This window comes from Epithele typhae (genome assembly GCF_022376455.1).
Source record: "Epithele typhae strain CBS 203.58 chromosome Unknown BXZ73scaffold_103, whole genome shotgun sequence".
NCBI classification, from domain to species: domain Eukaryota; kingdom Fungi; phylum Basidiomycota; class Agaricomycetes; order Polyporales; family Epitheliaceae; genus Epithele; species Epithele typhae.
Genome location: NW_025954294.1, coordinates 1 through 15,374, shown reverse-complemented (window position 1 = coordinate 15,374; position 15,374 = coordinate 1). Strand labels below are relative to the sequence as shown.

Sequence of the window (15,374 nt, the reverse complement as noted above, 5' to 3'; positions counted from 1 at the left end):
GGACATGCTTCTACTGTGGAGTGTCTTGAGACTGCAACGCACGGAGGCGTAGGCGCGACAACCAATATCGTGTTGTTCGTTCGTTAGGCGTGGCAATAATGTACCAAATCACAAGCCAGGGAAGGGAGACAGGCGCTCTCGAGAGCAACGCGACGTGGTCCAGAGATTCCAGTCTGCAAGGCGCACGGGTCAGATACGGATAAACAGACAGGGCGAGAGCGAGCGTGTGGGTGCATGCGGTGGTAGTAGTACAACAAGCAGCGCGGGGTGGAAGATCAGTGCAGGGGTGGAGAACACAGGACGGGTGGTCGTGAATGAGAGTGGTGGTACATGAGTGTTGGAGTGAGACTGTGGTGGGGAAGCCAGCGTGTGTGCAAGCACACGAGTCAAGTCCGCAGTGGGAGGGGGGAGCACGTCAAAAGGGGGTGACGCTTCCAAGGTCGAAGTAGGGGTGAATCTAAGGTAACGCGCGCAAGGGCGCACGAATAGGGCATCGAGAACGACGAGCGGAGTGGGAAAATAGTGAGGCATAGATATCGATACAAATGAGCTCGCCGCGCAGGTGAAGACGAATTAGAAGCTCGGTGGAGAAGAGCGCGGAGAGCGAGCAAGGGGTGGGGAGGCTGATGCTCTATATTCGTACAGGGGTGGGAATGCGAAGGTCAGAGACAGAATTTTTGAAGGTACAGCGGGCGAGGCAGGGGCGTCGAGCCTTCTTGACCACGCCTCGCCTGTGGAAGGCGAAGTGGAGGGCTGGTTGAAGATCGAACTTCGACGAGGCCGGGTTAACTCCTCCGAGGGCCCCTTGAAGCCCAGGTGAGAGTCATCCCTAGGCAGGTTCCAGACGCATGTCTCCGTGTCCCTGGGCGCGGCACAGCGCCGGCCGTCACTTCATGCGTCATGGGAGTTCCCTGTGTGTGCCCAAGGCCGCAGTCGAAATTGAGTGGCCCTGGATTTGGGAACGTACAGCAGCAGCAGAAGGCATCCGTGTCCACGTTTGTGTCCACTGTCACGTCTCCAGTCCAACAACGCGTTCCGCCGGCGCATCACCGGTGCTCCCTCCGAGAGAATGCGCGCGATATCCACGCGCCCGCGCTGGCGACAGCCGTCGGGCTCCCCTCCTGCCTCGAGCCTGTGTTCGTCGAGATCCGAAGGGTCCCGGCGCGTTTCGGCTTGGACCCGTTCGTGGGTGGTGGGGCGGTGGGAAAGAAGTGGACGGACTCGCCGGTGCGCGTCCCGGAGCCTGAGCCAAAGAGCATCGCGAGCTGCGCTTGTGTGACGGCCGTGGCCGGGCGCACGAACGGGATGGGTGACCCTGTTGGGGTGCGGCGCTCTTCTGGAGAGTTTGTGCGGACAGGTGACGGCGAGCGAAGGCGGGAGAGGGATTCTTGGTGCGCGAGAGAACCGGGGAGGGGGGCGCGCTGGGCGGGGTGGAAGGGAAGGGATTGCGACTTGGGCTTGTGTGACGGCGTGTGCGAGAAGTGCGCGGGCATGGCAGCCTGGGAAGGCAGACGGTCAGCGGGCGTTCCGAGGAGGATGATACGTGGAGGGAGGATGGCAGGTGGAGCCAAAGTCAGGATGAGAAGAACACGGAGTTAGGGAAAGCCGTCTGTGCGGAAGCGGACACGAGGAACGAACATTCAGGTAGTCAATGCACGAAGCAAAGCTCAGGTCTACACGGGCGCATGTGGGGATAGGCTTGGATCACATCTGCTGCGGCCAAAGTGCGACCCCGAGCGTCCACGGAGCCTGTCTGCATGCACAGGACGGTAGGCCACACAGCTCCGAAGTCTAAACCCCACTCGTAGATGCGCGCGTACACCCGTGTCCTCTTCACCGGCCGCGAACCACATCGTGAGAGCCACGGCGACATTGCGTCTCCAGGGAACGCGCAAGCCGCAGCGCCTCTGGACGCACTGAGAACGGAATCATGACGAGATGAAACGCAAAACCGCGCAACGAGGCCGAACCTTGCGGGTGGAACGGGGGAGCAAAGATGGGGGGAGATAGCGCAAGGACACTCACGTGCGACCTAAACTGGATCGAGCCATCGCTTCCGCGCGCCCAGTGCCGCAGGTGGTGCGGCTCCGCCAGCGGCGGGCTGTATACGCGCACGTCCCCGCCGCGCGCCGCCCTGCTCCAGCTCGGTCTCCTGGGCGGCTGTTCGGGCGACACCAGACCTTCGGAGTCGGACGAGGAGAACGACGAGATCGAGTCGCGGTCGTCTTCCGGTGCGTCGTCCGCGTCCGCCTGCACTTCGGCTTCGAGGTCTTCCGCGGCTCGGGCCGCGACTGCTGCAAGCCGAACGATTTCCGAGTCCGGCATCGATAGGTGAAGGAGCGCAGCGAGAGGTTGCCTAGACCCTGGTGCTTGTGGCCGCAGTCGTTCTTGAGGTTCTTGAGGCGGGTTCTGGTACACACTGGTGTTCATGCCCGAGTGTGACCCGTCTTCTTCGCTGAATGGCGTCATTGGGCGGAGCCTGCTGAATCGCCTCCACGAGTATGCACCTGTCGCGGCCACAACGCCCACTTCGACAGCAGCGTCTGCAAGCTCCACGACGGACTGCGCGTAGCACAGATCGGCGAACGCGTCGATCGGCGTCTGGAGGAGCTGGTCGTCGAGAGCGGCAAGCGCCGCGGCGGGGAAGTGCATGAACCATGGCGATGTGCAGTCGAACGAGGACGCGCGGGAGTGGACTGGGGACGCGGAATGTGGCTGAGGGGTCGAGGCGGGAGAAGACGTGGGGGTGGGAGTGCGGGCGGGGGAAATGGCGAGCGATGCAAACTTGGGCTTGAAGAACGGGTCGATGGGGGAGGGGTCGATCCCTTGCTGCTCGCTGAGCGTGGCCTCATCAGACGCCGAGAGATCCGCGTCGCCCTCGTCGTCGTCATCGTCCCCGTACTCAAGGAAGCTGCGCGTGTCCAGATCGAGTTCCAGCTCCCGTGTCCGCCGCTGCTTGTCTTTCCGCCGCGCCGCGCGCTCCTGCTCTCCATCCGCATCCTGGTCCTGCTCTTCCTGCACCTCCTCCAGCCGCTGCACGATCTCCACCGCCTGCACGCGAATCTCCTCCGCGTCCTCCGCGTCCAGGTCGAGCTCCGAAACTGCATCAATCTCGATGTCCACCGTGAGCGGCTTCTCGTCTTGTGGGCCGAGCGAGAGCGCGTCCGAGTCCGTCGACGCAACGCTGTCGCGCCGAACTTGGCTCGCGCGACGCTCGAGAACGGGGCTCGGGGGGAGAGAGACGCGGAAGAGGGTAGCTGGGGGCGATGTGTGCCGGAGGTCGTCGAACGTGATAGGGCTTTCGACTAGCCAGTCCGGGACGAGATCGTACGGTTTGTAGATGCCGCGGGACATCTCGGTCTTGAGAGTCGTAAAGAGTGAAGGCAGAAAGGAAACGAGGCGGGATGTTTGAGGGAAAGAGGTGAGGGGGGGAACGAAACCGGGGGTGGGCGGATGAAAGGGAGGTGAGGGCGAAATGCGGGCTTGAGGGGATATATGAAGCGCTGCTAATGACGCGCAGATCGAACTGTCCACCGGCGATAGCCAATAGGGCGTCTGGGAGGCCAAGTATGGGTTGCGCGATGCGGTAAGCAGAAGCGGTGGCCCTGCAGCGGCGCGTCGGTGTGAGAGGGGAGGGAGGGTATCCAATAAGTATCGATCACGAACCGCGCTATGTGTCGGCTTGCGAGACTGGAACCGGTCGGGAGGAGCGGGGAGACGGAGACGAGTGGGAGACGGCCGTTGGACGATGCTTCACTTGGGCGAGGGCGGCTGGAGGGCGGGGCTTCCTGGGTTCGTGGGATGCAGCGGGGAAGCTCCAGGTTCTTCCTGTGCCCAGTCCAGGGGTCGACGACAGCGCCGCGTCGAGAGGGGGCTAGAGGGGGGGGACAGGTCGAGGTGAGGGAACGTCCGTGAAGGGCGGTCGGAGAGAGCGAAAAGGTCGGGCGCAGGGGCATGCCTTTTGTGATGTGCGCCGCCGAGCGCAATTGTTGGAGCGCCCTGGCCGGCAGCAGCCCCTGGACGAGCGGGACGGTCGGTGCCCGGATAAATTGATAACGCCCAGATGCCGGAAGGACGCCCCGCGGCACAGGACGCAAGGCCCAACTCGAGGCAGGCGGCTCCGGCTGGGCGGACCTCGCGCCCGACAATTGGACCGGCGCTAATGGGACACCTCCCCGCGTGTGACGAGCGCCTATTCACCCCTCCGTCGACGTCCATCGGCATCGACGAGTCTCTTCGATGGCCGCGACTGATGGCTACGTTCATCTAGAAATACAAGGTCGTGCGTTACACATGTGTGCCGACAGGCATAATGCGGCTGACCATTGACGTACGCACAGCGTAGCTTGCAACGTTCTTGTGACGGTGGCACAATAACCATGGGACGGCCTTCGCTTTGATTCTCCGCTGAGCGTCGCCGTCGCTAGCTCCGCCAAGCGGGGATTCCAGCCAGCTGGTATGAGCCACCTTGACGCCGGCCCAATCAGAGTCGATACCATCTACAAGACTGGGCAATCATCACATAAGCACGAAAAAGAAGATACGCACCTTCGCAGAAACAGAAGCTCGTCTCGCGGAGGTGTGCCGTCGTCTTCATGGCGATCGACCTCCGCCGCGACGTCCAATGGCCACCTTCATCTTCCGGACCTCCGGGGTTGCATCCGCCGCTCGCCCTGCGTGTTGCAGCCTGGCATTCCGCAAGGCCACGGAGACATCGGGCGACGCCTCCACACGCACGTCCACCCGCGCCCGCGCCCGCGCCCATCGGGTGTTGTGAACCCCGCATGCGGGCCGCCGGCCTGTCGCCCAGCGGCCGTGCACAACATCAGCGCTGGCGGCGCCTCGTGTCCCGCGCGCGGGAGCTCGCGAAGCCCTCGACGCTCGACGCTCGACGCTCGACTCGGCTCACCGCCAAGAACATGAGCCCTCCTGTGAGGCTTGAGCCGCCTTCGCCCACCGCTCTTCTTCTCGCCGCACGCGATCACTCGCGCGAGAGGGGCTGATCCCCGCGCCGCCCGCGTGCGATGCGCTGCGCGCCTTGTTCTCTCTGGGCGAGGCGAGTGGTGTCGTGCGGATCGATGCCGGAGACCGCGGCCGCGGCGTCGCGCGCGTAGGCCGAGGCCAGGGTCGCGATCGGAGATATCATGCGATTGAGGGGGACGGGCGCACGGAATATCCGGACGACAGTGGGCCGCGTCTTGTGAGGGGATGCTCAGCGAATTTGACAGATGAAGAGCGTCGAAGTAATAGTGTGGTTCCGGTTGCAGCGTTTGGACTGAAGATGGAGATAGGTTCTTTCGTGGCTTCACCTGCAGACTGCCTCTTCAGCGTGGCGAGGGAGATGCACACGAAGACAAAATCCTTTCGGAAATGGCGACGGATACAATACAAGGGATTGTCGTGAACTCACATGTGACGTTAGTGGGCAGTGTCCACGCTGTGCTTGTAGTATGCGGTGATGGGTGGGTGTGGAATTGATGGTCTTCTCGCGTAGCTTCGCGAAATCCGGATATATGCGCCTTGTTTTGCTTTTGGAAGGTCTCAGTGTGCGTATTGCGTGAAAGCGAGATGAGTCTTCTGTTCAGCTAGTATGTAATGCGACATCAATCCGAAGTAGATATGGCGCCCACTGCATCTCCAGAGGGCATGCCATTCTGACTAACGGCTGTGGCGTCTCGATGTTATCGCGTGCTTCGTGGTAACGGTTGACCGATGACTTGATGGTGCATAGATGTCGGGATGATGAAAGGAGCAAGAAAAGATGCGGGCAGCTGAGGACGCGTTATTTGCGTCTGTGTACGCGTCAAGCTCAAGACGCGGCCGTGGCTGAAGCTTAAGTGAAGTCGTGCGTCATTGATTGTTTGGTTTCTTTTAGAATGCCGGTTCATCGATCAGATGGCTAGATATGATTGCTGCAAGTAATTGTGCACATCGTAGTGGTGTAACTACAACAAGACGAGATTGAACTGACAATTCAAGGACAAATGAAGGGAGAGCGAGTTTCAACCCAGGATGGTCGTAAACAGGAAAGACGAATCTGGTCCTACGAAGAGTACGTTTCCAGACCGTTGCTAATCTGTAGTAAGGATCAGTGAAACTTACACCCGGCCTCGGTGAATCCAGCAACTACGGCGAGTCACGATAGGAAATTGGGCGAGACAGAACCAAGGGAGGAAGCGTGGCATCTGCAGGGGGTGCTTTGATGTAGCCGCGCGATCCAGATGGCTGAGGGAGGACCGCGGGTGTTGAACCGGCCCAACGCGATGATGACAGCCCCCGCGAGGGTGAGCTAGGGCCGTCGCGGTGCGGTACTCCTCCGGGGACAAACGCCGGCGCAGTTGGGCGCAAGGGAGCGGGGACCCTGGCCTCGGCACGCAGTGTCGAGCGGCGCATTCCCGCCGCACGGTGAATACCGCAGAGGACATCCTCGGGGGCCGCGACGGCGGCGTCGGTGTATGTAGGGTCGAGGTCCTTCGTCCCAGGAGAAGGCCTCAAGTCAGAGATCCGATCAGATCTAGCGTTCACTGTACGCGAGGGTTGAACGGAGGGGGGAGCTTCAGCCCGAGGTTCGTCTAGAAGTTCTACAGCGACAGCAGAGTGTGTCCGGATATACAATGAGAGGGGAGAGTATGTTGGAGACAGCTGATGGTTATTCGGAAACGGTGTGGACGACAGGTAGATCTCGAAGAAGCGCCCGCGACCCGCACCCAAGAAAATGTGGATCGTAGGGAGAGGAATGCGACTGAGAAGCCGCGCAGATGCCGACCAGACACCAGAACCGAAAGCGACAAGGGGGGATGGCCTGGATTTTGCCAGCATGTTCTGGGGAAGCAAGAGTGGAAGCCACCCTCCAGCTTGAGAAATGATAGCGCGATTACGCTCGCGGAGCCAATGATGGGGTTTCTGGGTGCGAAGTTATCAACTACCGCTCGACGTTCACTGATGGCCAATACGCACCCCAAAACCCAGCCCGACCCGTGGCCACCAGATACCTTCCCCGCTGTTCGATAACCCAATATGAACCGCCCAGGTACTGAGGAGGTCCCAAGCGGCGATGAGAAACAGGGCGAACACGATGGCTTGCAGTCGAGTGTGGGCCAAAATGACGGAAATTGCAATGTGTGGTGTAGTGACCGATGAGGTATAGACATGGACGAGGCAAAGAACCAGGCCACACAGTAACGTGGCTCTATGCTGAATGGAAGGCCGTGACCCCGCGCTCTTGAGGCGCCCCCAGTGGCCGAAGAAGTCGAAGAAAGACGTACAGGACCTGACAGAGAGTAGTTTGGGAGAATCGATGGTGCTTCCATAGGATGCTTGAAGTACTTCAAATATCGTCTTGAGTGCATTAGCGACAGTTGTAGCGCCAGCAGCTAGTGTGCGACATGTTCCATGAACAGATAGAACGGATGCAGCGGTGACCTCTTGGACGGTGTCGAAAGCGTCATGGAGCACCAACGAGAATGCACTTGCGCTATAGCAGATAGATCTTCGGATTAACTCGAGGAGAGCAAGGATAAGCCGGAGGTTCAGTCTTCGACGTGAAGTCTTGGGAAGCGCGTAACCCAGATCCTCAACGACGGAGAGTAGTTCTTGCACGACGAGGGAGAGCGTGACCGTTGTCATGAGGAGGATAAAGGATAAAAAGGATAACAGTAGGACGGCGTCTTGTTGGAGCGAATCATACAACCATGGGGAGAAAGAAGAGTTGGAGACTGTGGCTTGGGAGACGATGGGGTGGGGTGGTAGGATGTCGGCGCCAAGAGCAACGGTGCAGTGTGACAGGAGCACTACTGCGAATGAAATGAACGTGCGTAGGCGTGAGCCGTATGGTGGAAGAGTCATGACCCTTCGTGGCGGGGGATGGGTGGCAGCTGGAAAGCGGGGAGAACACGCACGCCCGTAACGCCGTTAACTGCGCCATCTTGTTGTCACGTGCACACGCCTCGATTAGACCGTCCTGATGGGACTCCGACTCGTCTTCCTCTATCCCATTTCTCTGGTCCAGCGTCGAGCTATGTATATGCAAGGAGAAGAAAGCAGAAGATAATTGCCTTCCTTGGATTGGACGGTGGTTCATCGCCATTATTCCGAGTCTTCGAGGCCCAATACTCAACCAATACTAAGCTACTGTCTAAACTAGAGCTACGTCGAGGTTCCAACGTGCACAAATGAATCCCAGGCATGTTTTCCTCATCGCCGTCACAAGCTCGAGAGGCTACGCGGTGCCTCTCCCGTCCAATTCCTCATCGCCGTGTCGCTCGTTTTGTTCCTCGTCGCCGTGTCGCTCGTCTTCTTCCTCATCGCTAACTCCTACCATATAATAAACTCCGAGCTTCCACCGCTCATATTCCTCGCTCTCCGTTCCCTTCAGAACGAATCCTGTTTCCGAGATCTCCTCGAGCATATCCTCCAGACCGAACAGGTCGACGCCCACATGCCCCACCTCCCGCGAGTCGTCCGGAATCACCATGTGCTCCGACTGCAAGAGCCACCGCGTCGAGAGACGATGGATAACGCAACGGACACGTTCTTCCCCGGGCCCCTCCGTTCCTGACGCTGCGGACCCGGCACCGGGCCCACCAGGGTCGAAGGCGTCTGGCGCGCAGATCTCCGGCCACTGGGCCGCGTCCGTCGACCGCACCTCGCTGGTGTAAGCCTGTTTGTACGAGATCGGGTCCAGAAGACGGACGTTGCGGAGGCTAGGTGTCGCGCTGAGCTTTCTGTCGACGAAGCTCGCGCGGATCGCGTCTGCGTTTGGGGTCCAGAGGGCGTCGGTTTCGATATTGTTGTTCCGCTGGTGGTCCGCCATGATCCATAGATCGAGCCACTTGAGCGAGGGAGAGCGGAAGAGGTATGGTCCGGGATAGGACGGGAAGCGGGGGAGAACGAGGTGTTCGAGAACGGGGAATAGGGTGTCGAGCGACTCTGCGAGACGGGCTTCTTGCATTTGAGTGAGAGATTCGGTTACAGAGAACTTGGGGAAGAGGTGGAGGTAGCGCAGAAGGCGACCGTGGCGCTCGAGAAGGCCCATTGGATCGTATGGGCGATGAGGATGGAGCACAACGGTGAGACGCTGCAACGCAGGGAGGCTCCATCGGATGACTACGTCGCGTTGAAGCTCCGGATGCGCTCCAGAATCGAAGGTGAACGATACTAAGGAGGGAAGGTGCACAGGGGATAAATCCGGTTGGGTGGTGACATGTCGTAGCCAATGGGTAAGTTCGGGGGTCGAGGCGCCTTCGTTTGAACGCTTCAGCGCCAAAGATTGGAGTCGTTGAGTGCTTTGAAGTAGGACCTGGATGTCTCGTATCGTATCGGCGTCCTGAAGAGCAGCGCATATGTCGAGGTGGAGAAGGTGGGACGCCGTTAGGCACAACAACGCTGGGTGGTCGGGAGAAGAGGGCCGGAACAGCCACGTCGGATTGTATATGATCTCCCACAGCCAGCCCTCCTCGGGAAAGTCGAGATGAAGAAAGTTCGGATGGGGAATGTACTGAACCGACTTGACGTTTGGACAGCGCTTGAATATTGTGGCGAGGTCGCGTCGAGCGGGTCCCGCGTACTCGTCTAGCACCATACACGTGTCCATGCGGATGCTCCTCACCATCCGACCTAAAACCCTGCCGACGTCTTCGGACTTCAAGGTGCGTGAAAGAGGGGCAAATTGGCTCATCCTGCGAAGAACAATGTCTTCGTACAGGGCTGCTGTTCCGGCCCACCGCGTCGCTCTGCAGATGAGAGGGAGAGACTTCTTGCCGTGGAACATGCGCAACCAAGGACTGCTGGCGGACCGGCAGGCAGAAGGATCCAGGTGTTGCCGTTCAGTTGAGACGCTGTCCAAGAAGATGTGAAGTTGTATCTCTCTTGGAAGGTTGCATAGCGATATAGAACGACCCCAGCCATGACAGAGGACCTGGGGGATATGGAGACTCGTGAGCTCCTGTTAACATATGCTCAATCAAATATCATAGCGAACCGTTGAAAACTCGGTCATAGAGCGAGGTGTGGTTGCCGGTTGAAATGACTCATCAGTTGGGTTTGGCATTGACGTACGTGATCTCAGTCGCGTCCCGTAACGCGAAGGTAACGGTGTGACATCACATTTTACCTGTTGCGCATGCTTGCATACGATATATGTGGACTTGAGGGTTTGGACCGTTCAACATCTACTCTCCGTCCGCGCCAACCATGGCCATGCGAACTGCTGATTTTAGAGTCAGCGGCAAGGTGCAGGGGGTCTTCTTCCGCGCGTTTGTGCGAAACACTGCACAGGACCTCAGAATTGTAGGCTGGGTAAAGAACGAGCCGGTATGTTAGCGCCTCGGAAGGGGGCTTCATTAACTTTTGACAGTGCTGACACTGGCGTCACTGCATTCTCAGAGTGGAGACGTTGTCGGTACGGCACAGGGACCAGAAGATGCGTTGACGAAGTTGTGAGTCATGCCAACTTCCGTGTGCTCGAAGAGTCCGTGTCTGACTATGCCATGGTGAATGGTACGCAGCAAAGAAGCGCTGCATCAAGGACCTCCTCAGGCCCACGTTAGTGGCGTACAGTTTAGCAATGAATCAGCTTTGGAACGGCCACAGTACCAAGGTTTCGAGAAGGTCAAGAACCACCGTGCCGGCGCGTAGGTTCGATTTCGTCGTTCACCGGTGAGGGTAATTACAAGCTGTAGCAAGGATGTGGTTTCACAGTGTACTGTAGGATTAGGCAGGGATCCCGCAGATAATGATACTTTTATGAAAGATTGTAAAACTGTCGATACTACTAAATTGCCTTGTTTTCGTCGCCTAACATGACTCACGGGTGGAAGAGGAGTTTCAACCTCCTGCCGTGGAGAAACGTGGGTGCACGATGTAGACGAACCGAATCCAGGATTATCTGGGTCTTGAGATCTCATCAATGCATGTTTCCTTGACCATCAATACCAGCCGTATTATGAGAAAGGGTGTATCATTCAGACCGGGAGACGGATAACATGAGATGCATCATGCAGTAAAGTACTGTAAGTCCCGATAGAACATGGACGGGTATCGTAAAAACGAGGGTATCATATAGTATGTGCACGCGACGATGAGATTCACCGCGACTCTTCCCTGCACTTCCTTGTGCCTCCACTACTCGCCAATACAGTCCTAGCGGAGATGCGGAACACCTGCCCCTTCTGTGACCCACACGAGCCTTTCACCATATGGTGAGACGGCATAGCGTGGCCTGATGAGAACTGGTGGGGGCATTTGATGCGTAGGTGCGGACGTCCCACGACGGCGGTAGGACTCGAAACCAAGTAATGTGCACCGGAAACCGGCTGCCACGAGTACTGGAAGCGGTCGGCGTGGTGACGGCGGAAGGAATCGCGGAGAAAGTCGGCAACGGCAAAGACGTCTGGATGGGCGGCCGATGCGGGCGAATTTTGACGAGCGAAAGACGACACGGGCTCTGGTTGAGATATGTGCTGGAACAGTCGGCGCGTGGTGAAATGCATGCGATGGAGAACGAGTAGGGTGTGCGACTGATGGCTGAGACTAGCCTCCGAGATATTCCCCTGATTCAAAGTGAGGGTGGTGACCGAGCCAGGAACGAAGGAGGCGAAGATGACGGAGGAGAGAATGGCCAAGGAGAGGAAGACAGCGGCGAAGATCTTCGGGTGGGAGGACGGCAGAACGGAGGCTTTGCCGACCCAGTGACGGGGAGTAGGCTGGGTGTCGGTGGAGGGGGTACTAATTTGAATGGGATCCTGTCTTTCCGACGACTCGGCGGCGGTTTTGCGCGCGTCGTCATCGGGGCTATTTGTGTTCGACTGAAGAATGAAAGCAGTTGATGAATATATGCGCCACGGGCAACGCGTGCAGGACGTACCGCGGAGCGGAGCAATGAAACGAGGGCAAAAGAGGACAGATTGATAATGACCAAGACAACGACAAAGGCTAGGGCTCTTGAGACAGTGAACAGGACGCGGAAGACGGGGCTGGCGACGATCTTGATGTAGGGCGAGGCGAAGGATAGGAATGCAGAGATCCGGCGAGAGATATACCAGAGAAACCCGAAAATCCATGAGAGATAGGGAAGAGACCAGGCAGTGAACGTGAGGACGGGAGGGAGGATGGTATCGAGGAGCTTGCACGCCAGAATGCACTGGGTGCCGTCCCTGTAGCCCAGGGATGCCACTCATATTTTTGACACTGTAGCCCGGGGATACCACTCGGGTGGGCTCATATGAGCGGGCGCTCTGTAGCCCATATTCCCGCTCATATGAGGACACAGCCACACATGTGAGCCTGCCTCTACCGCCTTTGTATAACACTCTGACTACTATTCCTGCTTTGTAGCTACTACATCTATATAAAAGGATGTACCCTGTGTTGCCTCTCATATGAGCCCGTCGCCTCTGTTGCCTCTCATATGAGCCTGTCGCCTATGTTGCCTCTCATATGAGCCCGTCGTCTATGTTGCCTCTCATATGAGCCCGTCGTCTATGTTGCCTCTCATATGAGCCCGTCGCCTGCGTTCTAACTCATATGGGCACAGCGCTCATGCTGTGTAATATCTAGATGGCTACTACATCTATTTAAAAGCATGTACCTGGTGTTGCCACTCATATGACCATGTAGCCTGCATTGCTGCTCACACAACCATGTCACCTGCACCACCCCTCGTATGTGGGTGGCGCTTCTTCTGCCATACCATATTTATATGCAACCACTTTGCCACAGATGACACTCAAGAAAAGAAGTACATTCAGTGAATAGGGTGGAATCAAGGCAGGTACCTCTGTGTGGCATACACGAAAATAGCCAAACAACCCATCAATAGAGCATAGCCCCACAGCAATTTACAAATGGTACACATAGCAATGAACCATATGCTCAGTAGGCACCAAATGTACACCAGAGGATATTATGAAGACACTGGGTAACGCTTAACAACAGTTGAAAATGACCCCTGGGCATCGTGTGCAAAACGGCCCCACATGGCAGCCTGCCTATAGGCATAGCCTTGCTGCCCAGGCGAGAAACTGGTGTTTGCCCCCCTGTCATTCCACGTCGTTTCAGACGCACGGAATGACGACACAATTGCATCCATCTCAAGGGTGAGCCAGCCGATCTCCTCCCACCATCTATCCTTCCTTTCATGCCCTCTATACCACATGGAGCGACGAGCTGTGAATGCAACAGTGAGTGAGTGTCCTAAAAATATGCCAAACAAATGCTTACTGGCTGCATGGTAGTTTTTCTCTGCATCTGCCCCTTCTCCAGCGAAGGTCCACAGCCATGAGGGATGTTTGTGGCGTTGCCCACGTAAGGACGCTTCCACGATAGATGCATTGATATTGAGGTCTGTAGGAACAATGGGTAGGTACATTGCCATGTGCTTCTGGAGGAGGGCTTGTTCGTCTGGGTCTTGAATATTGTGCAGGCTTGTCGGGACTGCATGTACGTCCGTACATGGCGTGCAATCATTTGGTCGCAGACTCTGATGTCGTCAAAGGAACGTAGGGAGGCACGGGTAGAAGAAGCATTCCGTACGCCCGTGGCAAACTGGTATGACTTGTTCGCGATGCCATCTCTGATGGCGTTGATGCTGTCATGCATATCTGCTTGTCGAAGCTCCCGTTCTTGAACCGCAAGGTGCCAGCAGTTGTTACGTAGGAGATATTCCCTACCCAGGGTTGCAGGGTTGACTATGGGGCGTGACTCTGGCGCACCCACTTGCTCTGGTGCGATAGCAGGGTCCACAGGAATAGCATCACAGACATCCACTCCTTCGTGTGCATCCCATTCCTCACCAAGTGTGTGAGGTGTGGAAAGGGAATCAAGAACTGGGTAAGAGTCGGTGGGAAGAAAGGCAGCCCCAGCTCGGTTGAACCTTTGAATCAGAGAGAGCAGCTTTTGGCGTTCCTGAGCAAGATTAAGGCGAGCGTGGTCGGTGGATGCCTTGCTAAGCTGCCGAGCCATTCGCGCAACAATGACTCTGAAGATATACATGAGATCAGCCTGCAGGATTGAGCCCTGACCAGTGGAGGGGGCATAACAGAAACAAGATGCGCACCTCCGACGATCTATGGCGATACCAAGAACAAGCCATTCTGTGATGTTGGCTGCCCCAGCATTGTTCTCTTCTTCAACCATAGCTGTTTGTGTAGCAATGATCCCAGGCACTAAAGACACATTCAACCACCATATTGAGACGATGCCCGAGATAAACATACACGGGTTTTTGGCAAAGCTGAATATGTCTTTCTTCGCAATGTCCTCGCTTGCAGCATTGTGGGCATCATTAACTGCCTGAGTCCACATTGCAATTTCGTCTTTAGTAGCGACACCATTTATGTCGTCAAACGCTTTCGTGGCAGCTGCACATTCACGATGGGCTGTAATCCATTTCCGACACTGTGTGTGTGCTTGCTCCAAGGATCAACGACTGGGCTGGAAAGAATAGACAGGTCTCACCCATACGAGTCAGCTTCATCCAGTTTGAATCACACATGTGATCGTCTTGAACCTCTTGTCTGTGGGAGGTGCTCATGCCCCTGGTGCTGTCGCCGATGGCATTCAGTGGTTTCCACAGTGGTTCCATAGTCTCCCCATCCTGAATACCTGCCCAACGAACAAAGTTCAAAGAGTAACGGGCGAAGCAGTTGTGTTGATGCCCATGCACATGGAACTGCCCAATTGCCCAGAGAAATGTGGCCTCTGGCGGAATGTCAAGGAAAGGGGAGTTGGCAAATCGTGTGGCCATGTTGACGTGGTACTGGCAAATGATGTCGTAGATGAGCAGGAAGGATGAATAGACTGTGTATGCCTTCAATGCCCAGTTGACAGAATAGTCCATGTTGCGTTGACTGTGGATCATATCAGTCGTGCGACGTATCGTATAGCTAAAAACATACGCTTCTCCACGCTGGAAGTCGACAGCAGAGTGGGGCACAAATACCCCATGCCGTGAACACGCAGCCGCCCCTATGCCTGTGACATCCAAATGGTCTTTTGTGTTGTGGGACTCCAATGCTGCACGATGTGAGTTGCAGGTAGAACGAGGCCGCTAATTTATGTTTTTTCTCAGCCATCAAAGAACCATCAGAGCATAAGTTCAACCCACTGGCTCATTTCGTGCAAGCGCGTCAGCGAGGTGAGCTTTATATGCGCCTGGCCGACCATGTGCATCTTGCCATCCATCAAAGAAACATCACCAGACTCAGAGGCCATCTTCATGTGTTGTGCACAGAAGTTGCCGTCGAAAACGAGGGATGCTGGATATTGGCAACTGGAACAGTCAAATCAGGCTGTGTTGAATAGAAGTCCCCTTCAGAAGGGTCGCAATCCATAGAATTGGGGCCATGGGCCACTAAACACAGGAGGTCGGAGTACCT

The 15,374-nt window shown here is 56.8% G+C and overlaps 3 protein-coding genes across 3 annotated transcripts; 1 reads left to right on the top strand and 2 right to left on the bottom strand.

Moving 5' to 3' along the window:
* Positions 1–1,046: 1,046 nt before the first annotated feature.
* BXZ73DRAFT_107205 (uncharacterized protein) lies at positions 1,047–3,354 on the bottom strand (the record flags this gene model as incomplete). The annotated part of the gene is made up of 2 exons (XM_048016861.1): positions 1,047–1,499; positions 2,026–3,354. 2 exons carry the CDS (start codon positions 3,352–3,354, stop codon positions 1,047–1,049), a joined length of 1,782 nt encoding a protein of 593 aa, XP_047871972.1.
* Positions 3,355–8,218: 4,864 nt separating this feature from the next.
* Positions 8,219–9,874, bottom strand: BXZ73DRAFT_55867 (uncharacterized protein; the record flags this gene model as incomplete). Its single annotated transcript, XM_048021410.1, has 1 exon — positions 8,219–9,874. A coding segment is annotated over one exon (1,656 nt), but the record flags the coding sequence as incomplete, so codon positions are not given.
* A 317-nt stretch (positions 9,875–10,191) lies between these two features.
* Positions 10,192–10,635, top strand: BXZ73DRAFT_82126 (acylphosphatase isozyme Ch1; the record flags this gene model as incomplete). The annotated part of the gene is made up of 3 exons (XM_048023652.1): positions 10,192–10,311; positions 10,384–10,436; positions 10,506–10,635. The coding sequence occupies 3 exons, from the start codon at positions 10,192–10,194 to the stop codon at positions 10,633–10,635; spliced, it is 303 nt and encodes a 100-aa protein (XP_047871970.1).
* Positions 10,636–15,374: the final 4,739 nt, after the last annotated feature.